The sequence below is a fragment of the Trichechus manatus genome, unplaced genomic scaffold, assembly GCF_000243295.1.
Source record: "Trichechus manatus latirostris isolate Lorelei unplaced genomic scaffold, TriManLat1.0 scaffold00050, whole genome shotgun sequence".
Lineage (NCBI taxonomy): Eukaryota > Metazoa > Chordata > Mammalia > Sirenia > Trichechidae > Trichechus > Trichechus manatus.
In genome coordinates, this window is record NW_004443986.1 from 2,980,112 (window position 1) to 2,999,364 (window position 19,253).

General features: G+C 37.2%; 1 protein-coding gene across 1 annotated transcript in view; it reads right to left on the reverse strand.

The window, feature by feature from the left end:
• The window catches only part of ANKMY2 (ankyrin repeat and MYND domain containing 2), a 52,568-nt gene that overhangs the window by 22,199 nt on the left and 11,116 nt on the right, over positions 1-19,253 (reverse strand). The window contains exons 3-5 of the mRNA XM_004377420.2: positions 17,463-17,601; positions 15,659-15,757; positions 11,289-11,449 (exon numbers count right to left, since the gene is read on the reverse strand). Of these exons, the coding sequence (XP_004377477.1) occupies positions 11,289-11,449; positions 15,659-15,757; positions 17,463-17,601 (399 nt within the window). The remainder of the gene's footprint in view (positions 1-11,288; positions 11,450-15,658; positions 15,758-17,462; positions 17,602-19,253) is intronic.

The following is a 19,253-nucleotide window of genomic DNA, read 5'->3' on the forward strand; positions in this document are numbered from 1 at the left end:
GTCAGTTTCTCATATAAAAATATATACACACATTGCTGTGTGACCCTAGCTGCTCTCCCTATAATGTGACAGCACACTCCTCCTTTCCACCCCAGATTGTCCATGTCCATTCAACCAGCTCCTGTCCCTTTTTTGCCTTCTCATCTTGCCTCCACAGGAGCTGCCCATTTAGTCCCATGTATCTACTTGAGCTAAGAAGCACTGTCTTCACAACTATCATTTTATCTCCCACAGTCCAGTCTAATCTTTATCTGAAGAGTTGACTTCGGGAATGCTTTCAGTTCTGGGCTAACAGAGAGTCCAGGGGCCATGTCTTCTGGGGTCCCTCCAGTCTCAGTCAGACCATTAAGTCTAGTCTTTTTACTAGAATTTGAGTTCTGCATCCCATTTTTCTCCTGCTCCGCCAGGGACTCTCTGTTGTGTTCCCTGTCAGGATGGTCACTGGAGGTAGCTGGGCACCATCTAGTTATTCTGGTCTCAGGCTGATGGAGTCTCTGGTTTATGTGGCCCCTTCTGTCTCTTGGGCTAATATTTTCCTTGTATCTTTGGTGTTCTTCATTCTTCTTTGCTCCAGGTGGGTTGGAACCAATTGATGTATCTTAGATGGCCGCTTGCTAGCTTTTAAGACCCCGGATGCCACTCACCAAAATGGAATGCAGAACATTTTCTTAATAAACTCTGTTGTTCCAGTTGACCTAGATGTCCCCTGAAATCATGGTCCCCAGACTCCCACCCCTGCTACTCTGTCCCTTAAAGTGTTTGGTTGTATTCAGGAAACTTCTTAACTTTTGGTTTAGTCCAGTTGTGCTGACTTCCCCTGTAGTGTGTGTTGTCCTTCCCTTCACCTAAGATAATTCTCATCTACTATGTAGTTAGTGAATACCCATCTCCCTCCCTCCCCACCCTCATAACCATCAAAGAATGTTTTGTTCTGTGTTTAAACCATTTCTTGAGTTCTTATAACAGTGGTCTCATACATTTGTCCTTTTGCAACTGACTAACTTCACTCAGCATAATGCCTTCCAGATTCATTCGTGGTATATTTCTTGGAATCCTCATTGTTCTTTATCATTGCATAATATTCCATTGTGTGAATATACCATAGTTTATCCATTCATCTGTTGATAGGCACCTTTGTTGTTTCCATCTTTTTGCTATTGTGAACTGTGCTGCAACAAACATGCAAGTGCATATATCTATTTTTGTAACGGCTCTTATTTCTCTAGGATATATTCCAAGCAGTGGGATTGCTGGATTGTATGGAACTTCTATGTCTAGCTTTTTAAGAAAGCACCAAATCGATTTCCAAGGTGGCTGTAACATTTTACATTCCTACCTTCAGTGTATAAGTGTTCCAGTCTCTCCACAACCTCTCCAACATTTATTACTTTGTGTTTTTTGGATTAATTCTAGCCTTGCTGGGGTGAGATGGTATCTCATTGTAGTTTTGATTTGCATTTCTCTAATGACTAATGATCGTGAGCACTTCCTCATGTATCTGGTAGCTGCCTGAATGTCTTCTTTGGTGAAGAGCCTGTTCATATCCTTTGTGCGTTTTTTAATTGGGTTGTCTTTTTCTTGTTGGTTTTGCAGTATCTTGCAGATTTTAGAGATTAGACCCTGATCAGATTTGTCGTAGCCAAGAATTTTTTCCCAATCTGTAGGTTGTCTTTTACTCTTTTGGTGAAGTCTTTTGATAAGCTTAAGTGTTTGATTTTTTGGAGCTCCCAGTTATTTGGTGTCTCTTCTGGTGTTTGTGCATTGCTAGTAATGTTTTATTTTATGTTTATGTCATGTATTAGGGCTCCTAGCATTGTCCCTGTTTTTTCTTCCATGATCTTTATTGTTTTAGATTTTATATTTAGGTCTTTGACTCACTTTGAGTTAGTTTTGTGCATAGTATGAGGTAGGGCTCTTGATTCATTTTTTTGCAGATGGATATACAATTATGCCAGGATCATTTGTTAAATGTCTTTTCCCCAATTAATGGACTTTAGGCCTTTATCAAATATCAGCTGCTCATAGGTGGATGAATTTACATCTGGATTCTCAATTCTATTCCATTGGTCTATCCATCTGTTGTTGTACCAGTACCAGGCTATTTTGACTACCCTGGTGGTATAATAGGTTCTAAAATCAGGGAGTGTGAGGCCTCCCACTTTGTTCTTCTTCACTAATGCTTTACATATCCGGGGCCTCTTCTCTTCCATATGAAGTTGGTGATTTGTTTCCCCATCTCATTAAAAAATGTCATTGGAATTTGGATCAGGGTTGCATTGTATCTGTAGATTGCTTAGGGCAGAATAAACATTTTCACAACTTGAATATTCCTATCCATGAGCAAGGCATGTTTTTCCACTTATGTAGGTCTCTTCTGGTTTCTTTCAGTAGTGTCTTGTAGTTTTCTTTGCATAGGTCTTTTACATAGCTGGTTAGATTTACTTCTAAGTATTTTATCTTCTTGGGGGCTACTGTAAATGGTATTGATTTGGTGATTTCTTCTTTGAAGCTCTCTTTGTTGCTGTGGAGGAATCCAACTGATTTGTATATGTTTGTCTTGTAACCTGATACTTCGCTGAAATCTTCTATTAGTTCCAGTAGTTTTCTTGTGGATTCTTTGGGATTTTCTGTGTATAAGATCATATCATCTGCAAACAGAGATACTTTTACTTCTTCCTTACCAATTTGGATGCCCTTTGTTTCTTTTTCTAGCCTAACTGCTCTGGCTAGGACCTCCAGCAGAATGTTGAATAATAGTGGTGATAAAGGGCATCCTTGTCTGGTTCCCGTTCTCAAGGGGAATGCTTTCAGGCTCTCTTCATTTAGGATGATGTCGGTTGTTGGCTTTGTATAAATGTCCGTTATTATGTTGAGGAATTTCCCTTCTCTTCCTGTTTTGCTGAGAGTTTTTATCATGAATGGGTGTTGATGCCTTTTCTGCATCGACTGATAAGATCATGTGGTTCTTGTCTTTTGTTTTATTAATGTGATGGATTACATTGATTGTTTTTCTAAAGTTGAACCATCCCTGCATACTTGGTATGAATCCCACTTGGTCATGGTGAATTATTTTTTTGATATGTCGTTGAATTGTATTGGCTAGAATTTGGTTGAGGATTTTTGCGTCTATCTTCAGGAGGGATGCTGGTCTGTAATTTTCTTTTTTTGTGGTGTCTTTACCTGGTTTTGGTATTGGGATTTTCCTGGCTTCACAGAATGAGTTTGGGAGTATTCTACCCTTTTCTACACTCTGTAATACCTTAGTAATAGTGGTGTTAACTCTTCTCTGAAAGTTTGGTAGAATTCTCCAGTGAAGCCGTCTGGGCCAGGGCTTTTATTTTTTTGTTGGGAGTTTTTTAATGACCTTTTCGATCTCTTCTTTTGTTATAGGTTTATTTAGCTGTTCTACCTCTGTTTCTGTTAGTTTAGGTAGGTAGTGTGTTTCTAGAAATTTGTCCATTTCCTCCAGGTTTTCAAATTTGTTAGAGTACAGTTTTTCATAGGATTCTGTCATGATTCTTTTAATTTCAGTTGAGTCTGTCTTGATATCACCCATCTCATTTCTAATTCAGGTTATTTGCTTCCTCTGTTGTTTTTCTTTTGTCAGTTGGACCGATGGTTTATTGATTTTGTTGATCTTTTCAAAGAACCAGCTTTTGGTCTTAACTCTTTCAATTATTTTTCTATTGCATTTAATTCTGCTCTAATTTTTATTATTTGCTTTCTTCTAGTGCCTGAGAGCCTCTTTTGCAGCTCTCTTTCTATTTGTTCAAGTTGTAGGGTTAACATTTTGATTTTGGCCCTTTCTTCCTTTTGGATGTGTGCATTTATTGCTATAAATTGACCCGTGAGCACTGCTTTTGCTGTGTCCCAAAGGTTCTGGTAGGATCTGTTTTCATTCTTGTTTTATTCTGTGAATTTCTTTATTCTATCCTTAATATCTTCTATAAGCCAGTAGTTTTTGAGCAAGATGTTGTTCAGGTACCATGTGTTTGATTTTTTTTCCTTGCTTCTTCTGTTGTTGACTTCTACTCTTACAGTTTTATGGTCAGAAAAGATGCTCTGTAATATTTCGATGCTTTGGATTCTGTTAAGGCTTGCTTTCTGGCCTAATATGTGTCTGTTTTGGAGAATGTTCCATGTGCATTGGAAAAGAAAGTGTACTTGGCTGCTGTTGGGTGGAGTGTTCTGTATATGTCTATGAGATCAAGTTGGTTGACTGTGGCATGTAGTTTTTTGTGTCTTTATTGAGCCTCTTTCTGGATGTTCTGTCCTTCACCGAAAGTGGTGTGTTGAAGTCTCCTACTATTATTGTGGAGCTGTCTGTCTCTCTTTTCAATGCTGTTAGAGTTTGTTTTGTGTATCTTGGAGCTCTGTCATTGGGTGCCTAAATACTAATTATGGTTATGTCCTCCTGGTGTGTTGACTCTTTAATCATTATATGGTGTCCTTCCTTATCCTTTGTGGTGGGTTATACTTTGAAGTCTATTTTGTCAGAGATTAATATTGCCACTCCCACTATTTTTTGAGTGTTATTTGCTTGTTATATTTTTTCCCATCCTTTGAGTTTTAGTTTGTTTGTGTCTTTAAGGTGAACCTCTTGTAGGCAGCAGATAGACAGATCGTGTTTTTTTATCCATTCTGCCACTCTCTGTCTCTTTATTGGTGCATTTAGTCCATTTACATTCAGTGTAATTACTGATAGGTATGAGTTTAGTGCTGTCATTTTGATGTCTTTTTTTGTGTGTTGCTGGAAGTTTCTTTGTCCTACTTAATTTTCTATGCTAACTAGTTTTTCTTTATGAATTTTCTTTTTATCTTTTTCACTGTCGTTGATCTTTATTTGCTGAATCTTTGTTTTTCTTGTTTTTTATTTTGATGTGTAGGGCTGTTAGTTTTCTTTGTGGTTACCTTAATATTTACCTCTATTTTTCTAAGTTTAAACCAATCTTTTATTTGTTTTTCGCCTTGACTTTCTCTCCATATGAAAAACCTATCACTACATTTTTTAGTTCCTCTTTTTTATTTTAATGTTGCCATATTTTACATATTAATCTGTTTCCCTATTTTCAGTGTTTGAGCTTTAATTTATTTTTGTGACTTCTCTATCTGGGTTTATATCTGGTTGCTCTGTCCTGTGTTCTAGCCTTGGGTTGTTATATGATGTTATTGATTTCCTAACTGGAGGACTGCCTTTAGTATTTCTCGTAATTTTGGTTTGGTTTTTGCAAATTCCCTAAACTTCTGTTTATCTGGAAATGCCCTAATTTCACCATCATATTTGAGAGACAGTTTTGCTGAATATATAATTCTTGGCTGGCAGTTTTGTACCTTCAAGGTTTTATATGTCAGCCTATTGCCTTCTAGCCTGCATGGTTTCTGCTGAGTAGTCTGAGCTTGGTCTTATTGACTCTCCTTTGTACATGACTTTTTGTTTATCCCTTGCCGCTCTAAAAATTCTCTCTTTATGTTTGGTTTTAGCAAGTTTGATTATAACATGTCTTGGTGACTTCCTTTTGGGATCTACCTTGTGTAGGGTTCGATAAGCATCTTGGATAGATATGTTCTCATCTTTCACGATATCAGGGAAGTTTTCTGCCAACAAATCTTCAACAATTCTCTCTGTATTTTGTGTAATCCCTCCCCATTCTGGTATCCCAATCACTCATAGGTTACTCCTCTTGATAGAGTCCCGCATAATTCTTAGGGTTTCTTCATTTGAAAAAATTATTTTATCTGATTTTTTCTCAGATAAGTTGGTGTCAAGTGCTTTATCTTCAATCTCACTAATTCTGACTTTCATTGCCTCAATTCTGCTCCTATGACTTTCTATTGAGTTGTCTAATTATGAAATTATATTGTTAATCTTCTGGATTTCTGTTTGCTGTCTCTAAGGATTCTTGCAGCCTGTTAACTTTGTCACTGTGCTCTTCTATCATCTTCTTAAGTTCCTGTATTGCTTTGTCTGTATGTTCCTTGGCTTGTTCTGCGTTTTGCCTGATCTCCTTCCTGATCTCTTGAAGAGTTCTGTAAATTAATCTTTTGTATTCTACCTCTGGTAATTCTAAGAAATTCTTTTCCTCTGGAAAATTTCTTGATTGTTTTGGAAGCTTGCTGAAGCCATCATGGTCTGCCTCTTTATGTGATTTGATATTGACTGTTGTCTACGAGCCATCAATAAGTTATTTTATTTATTTCATGTTTGCTTACTGTGCCCTACCTTCTTGTTATGATTTCTTTTGATATGCTCAAATAGGCTGGTCGTGTGCATCAATTTGATTATTGATGCCTTTGAAGCTCTAACACCCTGTCACCAGGTGGTTAGATCTGTTACTAGGTATGTGAGCCCAGGAGTCTGTTTACTTTTCTTGTATGGATTCAGCTCAGGTGTCCAGGTAGTCATTCACCATGTGTGCGCTGCAGGCTCTCACCTACGGTCCTAGACAGGCAGGAGTGATTGGAGTAGGCACAGGTATCTGACTGCAGTATGGGGTCACGTGCTGAGCAAGGCAGGGGACTGACAGCTGTCCCTGTTCCCTAGAGTGTGTAGGTGGGTGGGTTTTTTAACCAGACTATGCTGTTGGCTGTCGGGACTGGAAGGCACCACTTATTCTTGGACCCCTTTCACAGGAGGCTAGGTGGCGTAGGTAGAGTCATCAGTCATCAGGCCCCTGATGTGGGTAGGTGAGGGCGCTGCTTAATGGGTAGAGCAGTGTCAAATGTTACAAGCCTGCTACTCCACTATACAGCGGATACAGTGAAGTTAGGCTTAAGTTGCATACCTTGTTGTACTGTGCTAATGAGAGCCTATGCCGTTGAAATGAGCCCACACTAGGTCTATGTGGGGGGCGGGGGAAGGCATTCAAAGTCCATGGACCCGTTAAGCCTGTGCCTAGGCAAAGGAGCTGTGCCTGCCCTGAGTTCCCGGCTTAGGGGAGCTGGCAGATTATTTTTTCCTGTTTGTTAATTTGTTCCCTCTCCAAGGCCAAGAGATTGGTTCAGGGCATGTGATGAGTCCTACTTCCGGCCCACAGGATGTGGCAATTGCTGAAGCTGGCCCAACCTGGTGCAGAGTGGGGAGGGAGCAGGTAAATGAGAGAGAGGTTCTTCCCAAACGGTGTGGTTTTTGATCCGTGAGGTAGGTTAAACACATTTACTTATCTTTTGCTGATACAGCACCACTTTTCACTGGATATGGAGGCCTGAGCAGAGTCTCTGCTGCTTGGTCTCTCCTGATGTGGAAAACACATCCCGAACGCCACTGCCTGCCTCACCACGCATGCCAGCCAATGTGTCCACAGAGTGCCAGCTGCCGTTGGGTCAGGTCTGGCAATTCCTCGCTGCTTCTGAACCATCTCTCCCTCCCCTTGCCACTCGGTCTGATTCCTCAACTTTGCCTTTGATACTCAGAGCTCCTAGACTGTCATATATATAATCAATTCAATTGTTTTTTTGGGGACTTTGTTGTAAGAGGGACCACCAGAAGCATCTGACTACTCAGCCATCTTGGCCCTGCCTCTATCATTAATTCTCATTAATTATAGAGAAATAAGACTTTTCCAGAAAGAACCCAAAGATGAAACATGTTTTCCTTTCCAGTTAGCTACATTTCCTCTGTGGAAATTTTCCTAAAGATGCTTCCAGTCATCTATGGTAATAAGAGTAGGTCAAAGGAGAAACCATAAATAGCTTTAAAGTGGGAAGTTTTACAGTTACCAAATCTTATGCAATAGAAGTTCCACAATTTCCCACATATGCAGAGATTAACCTCAAATACAGAGTCATGAGGAGTGTTTTTCCCTTCTTTGTTCTAGGGTGTATCACTTGAAGTCGTCCACATGGAATAGCCATAAAAATTCTCAGTGGCAGAATGGAATGTAAACGTGTGTGACATGTGCCTGACTGCATACCTAGATCAGAAGCCCATCAGTACTTAAACAATAGTTAAATATGGGCAGGTTTCATGAATTAGATTCTTCTCATTAGGCACAAAGAAAATCTTTTGTCATTTTAAGTAAAACCCCATGTCTAGCCTCTTACTTGGGTATTTAACACGTATTTAATGTCTTTGTGAAATGAGAAGAGGATTTTCATTTTTCACACTACTACACTTATATTATCTAGTATTTTACTTCTAATCTAGCACTTAATGATAAATTAATAGACTTAATGAAGTATAAACAGAATCTTTATACATTTTCTGATAACTTCCCGTTTATACTCCTTCTATAAACTGCAAGCATTTGAAGCTGATTGATCAAGATATTTATATGTGGCATTATAATCAAATCGTAAAATCTTAAACTTACAAAGTGGAAATTGTTTAAAAATATCTCAACTAGAACCCAAATTAATGATTCTTTTTCTGTTTATAGACATTAGATCTTATTTGTTTTGCAAAATACAGAAATATACACAGAGAAAAATGATAAATAAGCACAGTTCTACCATAAGCTTGCTGAATCATTTACTTGGCGGTACACAAAAGAATACTTGAACTAGTTTCCCTTCCTTTAATCTCTGCTGTATTATGAAGTAACAGATTATAAAGGAAATCCTTATTATGAATTAATGAGGAAGAGTAAATAAATTTATGTTGGCATAAAAACCAGATGTATCTTATCTCCCAAAGTACTGCTGCCTTAGAATGAGTTTATACACTGGCATTTTGAATTCTTTTTATTTTTTAAATCCATTTTGTGTTTCTTTTAAATCGCTAAATCAGACATTCTCGGCCTGGAAATCGTGTTAATAATCAAAAACAACATCACTTTCTGCACACCTGCCTCCTGTCCACTTACAGACCCTGCTCATTTCTGTTACCATTTTTTTCTCTGATTCTGTTTTTCTCCTTCATAACCTTTGTACTCAGCACAATTCCCCAAGTCCCTTTTGCAAACAAACACATCCTTATTGCTATAGCAGCTACTTAACCTAGATGCAGAAGTAGCTGTGTTAGGTATACTGTAATGAAAAGGCAAGACGTGTATCTGGGAGGATTTATGTGTTTATTTAAAATGCTTTTAACTTTATATAGAGTTGCTGTTAGTTACTTTTTTATAACACTCCACACGAAGAACTATGCTAGATTGAAAAGGTGTAAAGCAGTGGCAACGGGCCACACCACAAAAGGAAGTAGGTTGCTTTTATCCAAAGTATGGATAAAAGAAAGTAGGTTTTCAAGTGAATAGATCTTTTATGCCTACAAAAAGGAAGAGGTTTGGTCTGAAGCAAGGTGCCACAGTTGTAGAAAAGTCTCTTTTATAAGACTAAGTACTCAAAAAAACATTATGTAGCCTGTTCTAGATTGTTTACATTTCTAATTTGCTGCCTGTAATTTACTCAAAATATATGCCCATAATCTAATTTACTCAAAATATATGCCTTTAAATATAACTCAAGGTACACTAATTCTTGGGCATTTTATCATGGGAGACTAGATTTCATATAAATATCAGAAATTATTCCACAGACCCTTATTGCAATCTGAAGGGGTGGAAACTTAGATACAAAAGAATCTAAAAAACACAGCAAATTTCTTCAAATCAATTCTGAACCAGAATATCTTGGTAAAGCTCTGGCAGAAGGGGAACAACCAGGGGCTTTGTAAAAACCACACATTCTCTACAACGAGAAATACCGTGCCCTAGGAAAGCTTGTCTCCCCACCCAGTCTGCCCCATCCTTAAAACATGCCATGGAAAGGGAGTAGCTGTTACTCATGGGAGTGCTTGCTTCCCTCAAATGTGCTAGGAGGAAGAAAACCACTGACACAGAAGAAGCAAAGTAGTTTTTTAAAGGTTAAGTTCTAAGTCCCATATAACCTCCACTAGGAACACAATTACGTGATTCATAGCTAAATTCCTTTTTTGCCCAGTTAGAGCCACATGTTGTCTCTTGCCATTCCTTCAGAATGTTAAGAAAAACACTAGCTTTTGAAAAATGAAAACAGAGCAGATTCCATTTTTCTGTCTTACACAGAAGGTATTGGCTAGTTTTATCATCTCTTGATGACCCAGAAAATTAATTTAGGTGTGGGGCCACATGATAGGTATTGTTTGTTTGTTACTTGAGCCTCAAAGACTATATGCACAGATGCATCACTAAAGTAATAAGAATGCATACATTTTGGAACTTAAATCTTCAAATGAGTTTAGTCTTCAAAAGAGTTACTTTATGAGAATTGTCCACTTGTTTTGGTGGTGCTCCATATATTTCAGAGATTCTTCTTTTGTATTAAACTTCTAAGAAAATCTATTTCATTATAGTACAGCAATTCCTTGTATTAAGAGAAAACCTCAATTTTTGATTCAACTTATTAACTGTCATATGAACTGTCTTAGGACATGTTATCACAAGGAACCAGTCCCTGGAGAAGGACATCATGTTTGGTAAAGTAGAGGGTCAGGGGAAAAGAGGAAGACCCTCAATGAGATGGATTGACACAGTGGCTGTAACAATGGGCTGAAGCATAACAATGATTATGACGGATGATGCACGACCGGGCAGTGTTTCATTCTGTTGTGCATAGGGTCGCTTTGAGTCAGAACAGACTTGATGGCACCTAACAACACATATGAACGTACACAGACAGGCTTCGTATAAAATCTGAAGAAAACTGTAGTGGTAATTCACAATGGCTCTTTCAGTTTCCCCAGTTAAACCATTTCTGTGTTGGTCTACAAAGTTTAAAAATCTGTTCAACTTTGACTAATTATGGGAGGAACGTTGTCACTTAAAGGCATCAAATAGCCACTTGCATTAAAAATGTGCTCTTGGCATTTCAGAACATTTCATGGAAGGATCATTACTGCAGTAGATACTGTTGGTGCCCCATCCGGATCCTCTCACCAGGCCAGTGCACATCCGCCAGCTATTGAGAGCATTGGCTGCTAAGGGCCCAGCGCTGCCTCCTTCTCCAGAGAAATGCCCTTGTCCAAAGGGAGCCACCTCACTTGGAACTGTCTGGGAGGCTGTCTTTTCCCTCTGGGAGAGCTCCCAGCCAATGAGTGACTGACTGACCAAAAACTTTGCCTCTGTGAAGCTATTCACGCTCCAGATCACTCTGTGGGATGAGGTGGAAGCTAGGCTTCCACTGAGCCCACCTCTCTGCCTAGATTTATCTCCTGCTCTATTCTGTTTCTCTCTCTCGCTTCCAGGTTTCGACTGAGAACACTCCTTCAATAAATCAAGTGACGAAGTCAGTCCATTGAAAGCTCTATACCCACAAATTCAACCTAAGACAATTAGGATAATATAATAAGAGTTGTTTAAACTCTGAACCAATACCTTGACAGGATGAAGATTTGTGGTGGTGATAATTTTGTGCAGTGGGCCTGCCAACTTTGGGGGCAGTTTTGACTCTTTATCCAGTCCCTGGGGTTTAGTGTAATAATCCAGTCTCTCTCGAGGAAAGAAATTGTTGATTACAGTCACACAATCATGTTGACCTTTTAATAGAAAAATAGACAACTTGTTACTTTATTATAAAAAAAAAAGTTTTTTTTTTAGATTTTTATTAGGTTGCTCTGTTTTCTTGTGAGGTAAACATGCATCAATATTTTAATTTTCAGAAAATGAGAACAGAGGAGGAGAAGGAGAGGTAAGGTATTTTAGAGAACATTTACAAGCATGCCTTATAAAGTGGTGAAATAATTTCATTTTAAAGACAACAGAATCCACCATACATATGAAGATTGTCTGGATTACAAAAATGCAGTGTTCGACTTGAAACTGACCATTTAAATATTTTACAAAAGTTGCTTATAATTTAAAGGTCTCGTCTTCCACCCCTACACAAATGATGCTCATGCTTCCCTAATCATATCTGGCTTTATTTACACAAAATTTTAATTTAGCCGATACAAAGGTTGATTATTATTATTAAGCTAATTCCTCCCACCCCCCTGAATTTGAGAAAAGCCTGGCCTCTGTGAAATGAATTAGAGAAAAAGCTTTTGCTCCACAAAGCTTGGAATCCACATAATGGCTCCTCATAGATCCCTAAGCCATCTCTGGAATTGGAAATGGTTCTATGAGAGCAAAACCTTCCCTGGAGAAAGTTGGTAGCCTGGATATGTGGTGCTGTTGCCTCCCTCTCCCCAGGTCCCTCTCAACTTCCTCTCTGAAGCAAGGAATTGGCCACTCTGGGAAAGCAGGCAGGGTATATTGGAGGACGCAGGCTCTTCCAGGACCTCTGGAGTAGAGACTTCTTCCTCCTCTCTGCCTGACAAGGGCCAAGGGACCAGTGGCAGAGAGTCCTAGGGAGAGGACCCAGATGCCGTAGCTCCTGGAGAATGGTCTGCCCTAAGCGAACCATGTATTTCCTGCCCACTTGAGCATGGTCCTGGGAGTGTCTGCTTGATCCTGCTGAAAACAGATGACTTGCAGAGGGACTGTGGGCTGGATGGATGCTGGTACTTGAGGCTGGCGTAGAGCTCTGATTGCCCTTGGGAGTTCTGGGAGTACCTGGGAGTGAAGTGGCTTTCTCCTGGTACATTAGCAGAGGACTAAAGGTGTGCTGGTTTCCAGACCCCAGATACACAGGTATAAAGACTGTGGCACCTCCTATCATTGCTAGCAGGATACTGTTCCATGACCCTATCAGCTTTACCTAACCACCTAGGAGATCAGAGGCACCCAAGGAGACCCAGCAACTTGGAAGACTAAGCAATGCCTCCAACAAATGGCTTCTTCAGTTGGAAGCCTACAGACAGCATTAACCATGATAACAGCAACAACAAACACAAGCAACAAATAAGTGCATTTAAATTAAGTAGATTCAATTAGAGCATGTAAAATGACATTCTAGAACCATAGAAAGATTCAAATTTTAAAAACTAATAGGCATACTGAAAGATGTAATCTTGGTTACCACTGAAAACTAATACTAATGTAGAAGATGAAGTGGATGAAATACCTGAAAACAGAAAAATTTAGAGACAAAAATCATTATGGAAGACATAAAAGAGCTGAAGGACAGATCCAGGCAATCAAACAGTGAAAAATATGAGAAATTACAGAAGGAAAAAAAGGAATGGATGGAGAAGTAATCACTATTGCAATCACTAGATTTGAATCTTCTAGATTGAAAGAGCTCTTTAAGTCCTAGGCAGGATTAACGGGAAAATGCACACACATATACACACACATAACTGGAAGCATTCTGAATTTCAAAGATAAACCTGAAAAATCAAACAATCTCCAGAATGAAAAATAAGAAGTTTACAAAGGAAAAGAAATCAAATTCTCAATTGCCAACCAGATTTAGAAGACTGTGGATTTAGAAATTCTACATGGAACTGAGAAGAAAGAATACTGACTCTGTGATACAAGAATCACGAAGCTGGCCAAGATATGACTCACTTTTCAGAGAGAAAGATATTTTTGGTTATGAGGGGTTTTAAAGAATATACCACTGACATAAGCCATCTGAGAAAGGTTGATAACCAAAACTTAAATGAGAACAGAGATCTCAAGAGGGAAAGCAATCTGGACTTACGTTAAAATTAAAAATACAAGTATTCTTTGTCTTAGCAATTTCACTTCTGGGAATTTGTTTTACAGAAGTTAAAGCACTAATGTGAAAATAAAAGCAAGAATGATCATTAAGTTATCTATACTGGAATCGTTAAAAAAATTTATAAAATCCATCAGTAGGGGAGAGCTGAATGAACTGTACTACAACTGTATCATGGAATATTACGTCGCTATTAAAATGACTGAATTCATTTACAACTACTGAGATGGAAGGGAATTCCCATGATGTACTGCTAAGTGAAGAAAACAAGTTACAAGGAATATTTATTATATTATTTCTTAAAAGTGACAAAAATCTTCTACATATGTATACATATGTGCATGTACTGATTAGCTTGTGAGGAACAAAGGTGGAGAACATGTTTAAAAAAAGACTATATGCAAAATACAAATATATGTCAACTGAAAGGGTATAATCTACATCTATGAAATTATTTTAAATAGATTAAAGTGCAATGAAAACATCGCTGATTTTAGGATGGAATTGTGGACAATTTCTCCTTTAATATTTTTAAAAAAAATATAGTAGTATTAATAAAAAGGAAAGAAAAGAAAAGGGTATTCTGTATTGTGGTTGAAACAACAGGCTTCTCTATCTCCAGCCATGTGATCCTGGGAAAGTTACTTACTTGACTATCTGACTTCTGTTTTGTTATGCCATGGACAGAAAGAAAATTTGTAGAGTTAAATAGAACTTCAGAGATCATTTAATTCCCTTTCTTTACGGTACGGATCAGAAATCTGAGGCCTGTGAAGGTGAAGGGACTTGGCCAAAATCCCATAACTAATTAGCAGGCGACATGGTGTTTTTTCTTTTCTGCCTAAACTGACACCCTCAAAATTAGCTTAGAGGTGAACTGAGGGCAACCACAGAGCCCCAAACTGTAGGAGATAAAACATTTCTCTGAAGCTTGCACAGCAATGCCATACCTTTCTCAAATCCTCCTGAAACTGAGTTAAAGTAACATAAGAATATTTGCTCACATAGCTGTCATGACTCTTTGAATGTCTCCCCTAATAACTGGTAGCCACTATTACTAGTTTCAGGATAATTTCGTAATAAAATGTAAAACAATATATATAGTTACCACCCCCATACTTGACTAATTACCACATGTATCTTAGTTTAAATGTAATTTCTCTCAAAACACCCTTGGAATGGGATACAAGAGTCTTCTATGTATCTCTATGGAACCCTTAAATTCTCCCTTGGGGTATATTTTTACACTGTTATTGTTATTAGCTTCTAAGTGCCATGAAGGCATGGACAACATCTGTCTTGTTCACCACTATAACCAATACACCTTGAATGATGTGTGGTATATAGGTGGTGAAATTAAGTATTTGTTTAATGAATTATTAGGCCCACAAGGCCACACCGGACTCCCAATACATCACAGCTTTTTCTATCTCTGCCCTTCTACCAGTGGACCCTCTTAACTGTCAGCTCAGTGGGGCTGTAATACCAATGATCAAGTATTCACTCCCACTCTCCTCTATGCCCCTACATTATGTCAAGTACCAGGTTTAGCATGACGAGAATTATTATACACACAAAATAAATGTTTGTGGGTGATGATGATAATGAAAGCACCTGTATATTAATCTTAAGACTCTTTCCTAAGAAAGAATTGTATTGTTTTAGTTATAATTAACAATAGTAGCTGTTACCATTTATTTAGTGCTACATGTAAGTTCTTTAAGTCTATTAATCATATCAATGACCATGTAACCATTTACAATGAGGAAACTAAAGACCAGAATCATTAAGAAACCTGCTATTAAGCTGCACAGCCAGAATTTCAACCCAGGATTGCTGACTGCATAGTCAACAACTGTAGATTCTATATTAAACTAATTCCCTTACACAGCTAAAATATACTTGTTCAAAGCATTTGACTACAACTGAAATGGCCGCACCATATCTCACAAAGTGGAAATTCAAAGCAGCTTGCTCATTTTCTCCAAAGAGTCATTAAGTGTTTCATTGAACTAGGCAAAACCTAGCATGATTTTTTAAAAATAATATGACAGTGTTTGCGTTGTGAAAAGCAAAGTGGTATTTTTGCACAATGAAAAACTGGGGTATAAACTAATGTAGAACTGTAGTAAAAACTCACCCACAAAAGCTGCCATCTGAGCTGCTGTTCTTCCCACAGAATTGACAACGTCTGTCTCAGCACCAGCCTCCAGCATTACCCACACGATGTCTTTATAACCTGGAGTTATTAATATGTGTTATTATTAAGGAATACATAATTCAAACACTCTCCCTTGTAAATTATCTGTAGCTTTTTTTTTCTCATTTAATTTTATGTTTCCACTTTTCGGATATTTTCATTTTTTCTAAAATATGAATCATAGTTACAGTAAACAGTAAAATGTTATAGAATCCACACAGAAACTAGCTTTATGTCCTGGAAAACACACTGGGCAATATAAAAATGGTATGAAATTGAATATCATTTTTTTAAGCAAAATGAAATATGTTTATATTTTCTAATGATAATGCTTAGTATAAAATCAAAACAAAAAAGAAAATAACAAAAACAAAGACAGAAGAGAGAAAATGAATAGAAGTTGCCCCTTAATATCTACTAACCACTTCATCTCTTACACGTATAGGTCTTGAAATAACTATTCTTAACAGTTGGTTATCTATCTTTTCAGACTTTTTTGTCTATCTAAACATACCTAGTTATTCTATTCACACTGTTTCATTAATGGAATCATAACAAATATTTTGCTGTTAGAAACTAGACTTAGTGAACAGCATTTTCCATTCATCTTTGCAAACTTCAACTATGACTTCCTTAGGAACACTTCTTGGAAAACATCTGCTGAACCAAAGGTTATGCATATCTTAAATTCATTTTACCAGGCTGCCATCCAGCAAGATTGTACTGATGAGCACTCCCCAAAATAGCACAAAGAAGCTCTTGGGCCAGTCCTGGGCAAACCTTTGCTAACCCAAGTGAAAAATGATTGTTTAATGTTCTGGTTTGCATTTTGTTGATTATTGGTGAGCATGTTTCATATGTTTATCAGCTAGTTGTGTTTCTTTGGTAAACAATTTATTTATATTCTCTGCTGCCTAATTTTCAATTGCAGTATTTGTCTTTTTCTGACTGACTTATAAGAACTCTTCATATATGAGGATATAAACGCTTTAAGATATGCCATAAATATTTTCCTCAGTCTTTCATTTGTATTTTAACTCTATTTATGGTATATGCCATAGATGAAAATGTTAATATTTTATGTTATCAAATTGGTCAATGTTGTCCTTTTTGAATTCTGTTTTATTTCATGCTAAGAAATGCTTTCTCATTCCAGGATTACAGAAATATAGATTATTGCTTTTAAATATGAGAATAATATATTATGTCTTTATTTTCTTTATAAAAAAAAAATTGCAACAATTGTACCCATCCACACTTGATTTTAGATAATACAGCTGTTTTTATGCAGCAACTCATAAGCAACATGAGTTAGATTAAGTTTCTAAATGGGTCATCATATTTAGTACATAAATGTTAGTGAAGCAAACTGATAACTCTGTCAGAGAAGTTAAGAGAACAAAGAAGTTTTTATATTGTTTCAAAATATAACAACAATAGAAAAAACAAAGGGGCAAAATTGAAAGAATAATATATCCAGCTCCTCAACTCTTTATAAAATGTATTGTTAACACAAGGAATCAACTGATTTAAATAACTAAAGAAACAGATCCCAAAGCCAACTACATAACATATTTCACATATTATAGGTTTCCAGAAACCAATTCCCATCATTCCTTCCCATAAAAATTGACCTTAAAATTATTAAAATAAAAATGCATTTAATTTATAAATACACACACAGTTACAACAAATTCACATAGGTAACAAGTATTAATAAATACAGTAAATGCTAAAACTTCACCAGAAAGTGCAGCAAACATGAGGGCTGTATATCCATGTTCGTGTTGATGACAATTTACGTCAGCTCCATGTCGCAAAAGTAATTTACACATATCAAGCTTTCCTTTATATGCAGCATGCATTAGAGGAGTCATTCCATTCTTTAACAGAAAGGAAAAAAATGTATTAATCTTACTTATTTACCTTTTTCCCTACCTATATTCCTATAATTTAATTAAAAATATAAAAATGAATTAATAAAATCATCTTCATAATCTGTATAACATTGTTATATTCACTTCTCCACTCAGATTGTCCATAAACTACAGAGGAAAAGATAGTTCTAATACCTGAATTTCTTTACAAACCAACAAACAGATCCAGAAAATACTTGCTCAACCTCACATGACTAGGACGTGGCCAGGGCAGGGACCAGAACCCAGATTTTCTAGGGTTCTCTTTACCAAGCATACTTAGCTCCTAGAGAAACAAATGGATAAACAAATACAGAAACATAAGGGGAAAAAAATCTAAAAAAAAAAAATCCCTCAAAACAAATAGAATGCCTGTCAAAGGGAAATCTGAATAAAACATGATATATAATTACACGGAATATTATGAAGATATTAAGTAAATGAATTCATCTGTATCTACTGAATTGGAGGAAATGTCCATGAATTACTACCAATAAGAAAAAGAAGGCTCAGGAAATGTATATTATAATGGTCTCATTTTTGTTTTTTAAGCAGTGAGCTCAAAAAATCACATATGCATTGGTGGGCAACCAATGTCACAAAACAATATGTGTATGAATTATTTAATGAGAAACTAGTTTGCTCTCTAAACCTTCATCTAAAATACAATAAAAAAAACCACATATGTAGGATATATATTATATATATGTGTGTGCACACATTATACAATTATACATACGTATACATATACACAGAAACTCTGGTGGCGTAGTGGTTGGGAGCTACAGCTGCTAATATAAACGTCTGCAGTTTGAATACACCAGCGCTCCTTGGAAACTGCATGGGGCGGTTCTACTCTGTCCTATAGGGTCGCTATGAGTCAGAATCGACTCGATGATGATGGGTTTGGGTTTTTTTTTTTTAATATACATATACATAAAATTATATAATATGATTGTATAAACATAGAGAAAACTTTGGTAGTATGCACATCATTTGGTTTCCATATGTTTTATGCATATACAATGAAATATTCAACCTTATATGTACTGGGTACCTAATACTATTTGGTGGATAAATGAGTGAGCTGTTCCTTGTAAACAAATTTTCTCAGTAACTCAGGTTAAACTCTATAAGTGCTGCAATGTCAAACTGGTTTTGGATGAAAACATCTCTAAAACATGTACTCCCTTACATAATAAAGCTTAGAATGCTGAGCATAATTTGTTCTTGATGACTCCTGACTATTACTGGGAACATAAGCCATCAGATTGTGACACAGTACCATAACATTCTCAGAGGGTGTGAGGATTACAAAACCAAAAAACCCAAACCCACTGCCGTTGAGTCAATTCCGACTCATAGTAACCCTATAGTCAGAGGAGAACTGCCCCATAGGGTTTCCAAGGAGCGGCTGATGGATTCTAACTGCTGAGCTTTTGGTCAGCAGCCGTAGCTCTTAACCACCGCACCACCAGGGCTCCTCAAAAATCAAAAAAACCAAACTCGCTGTCATCAAGTCTACTCCGACTCATAGCCACCCTACAGGATGGAGTAGAATTGCCCTATAGGGTTTCCAAGATGAGCCTGGTGGATTAGAACTGTCGACCTTTTGGTTA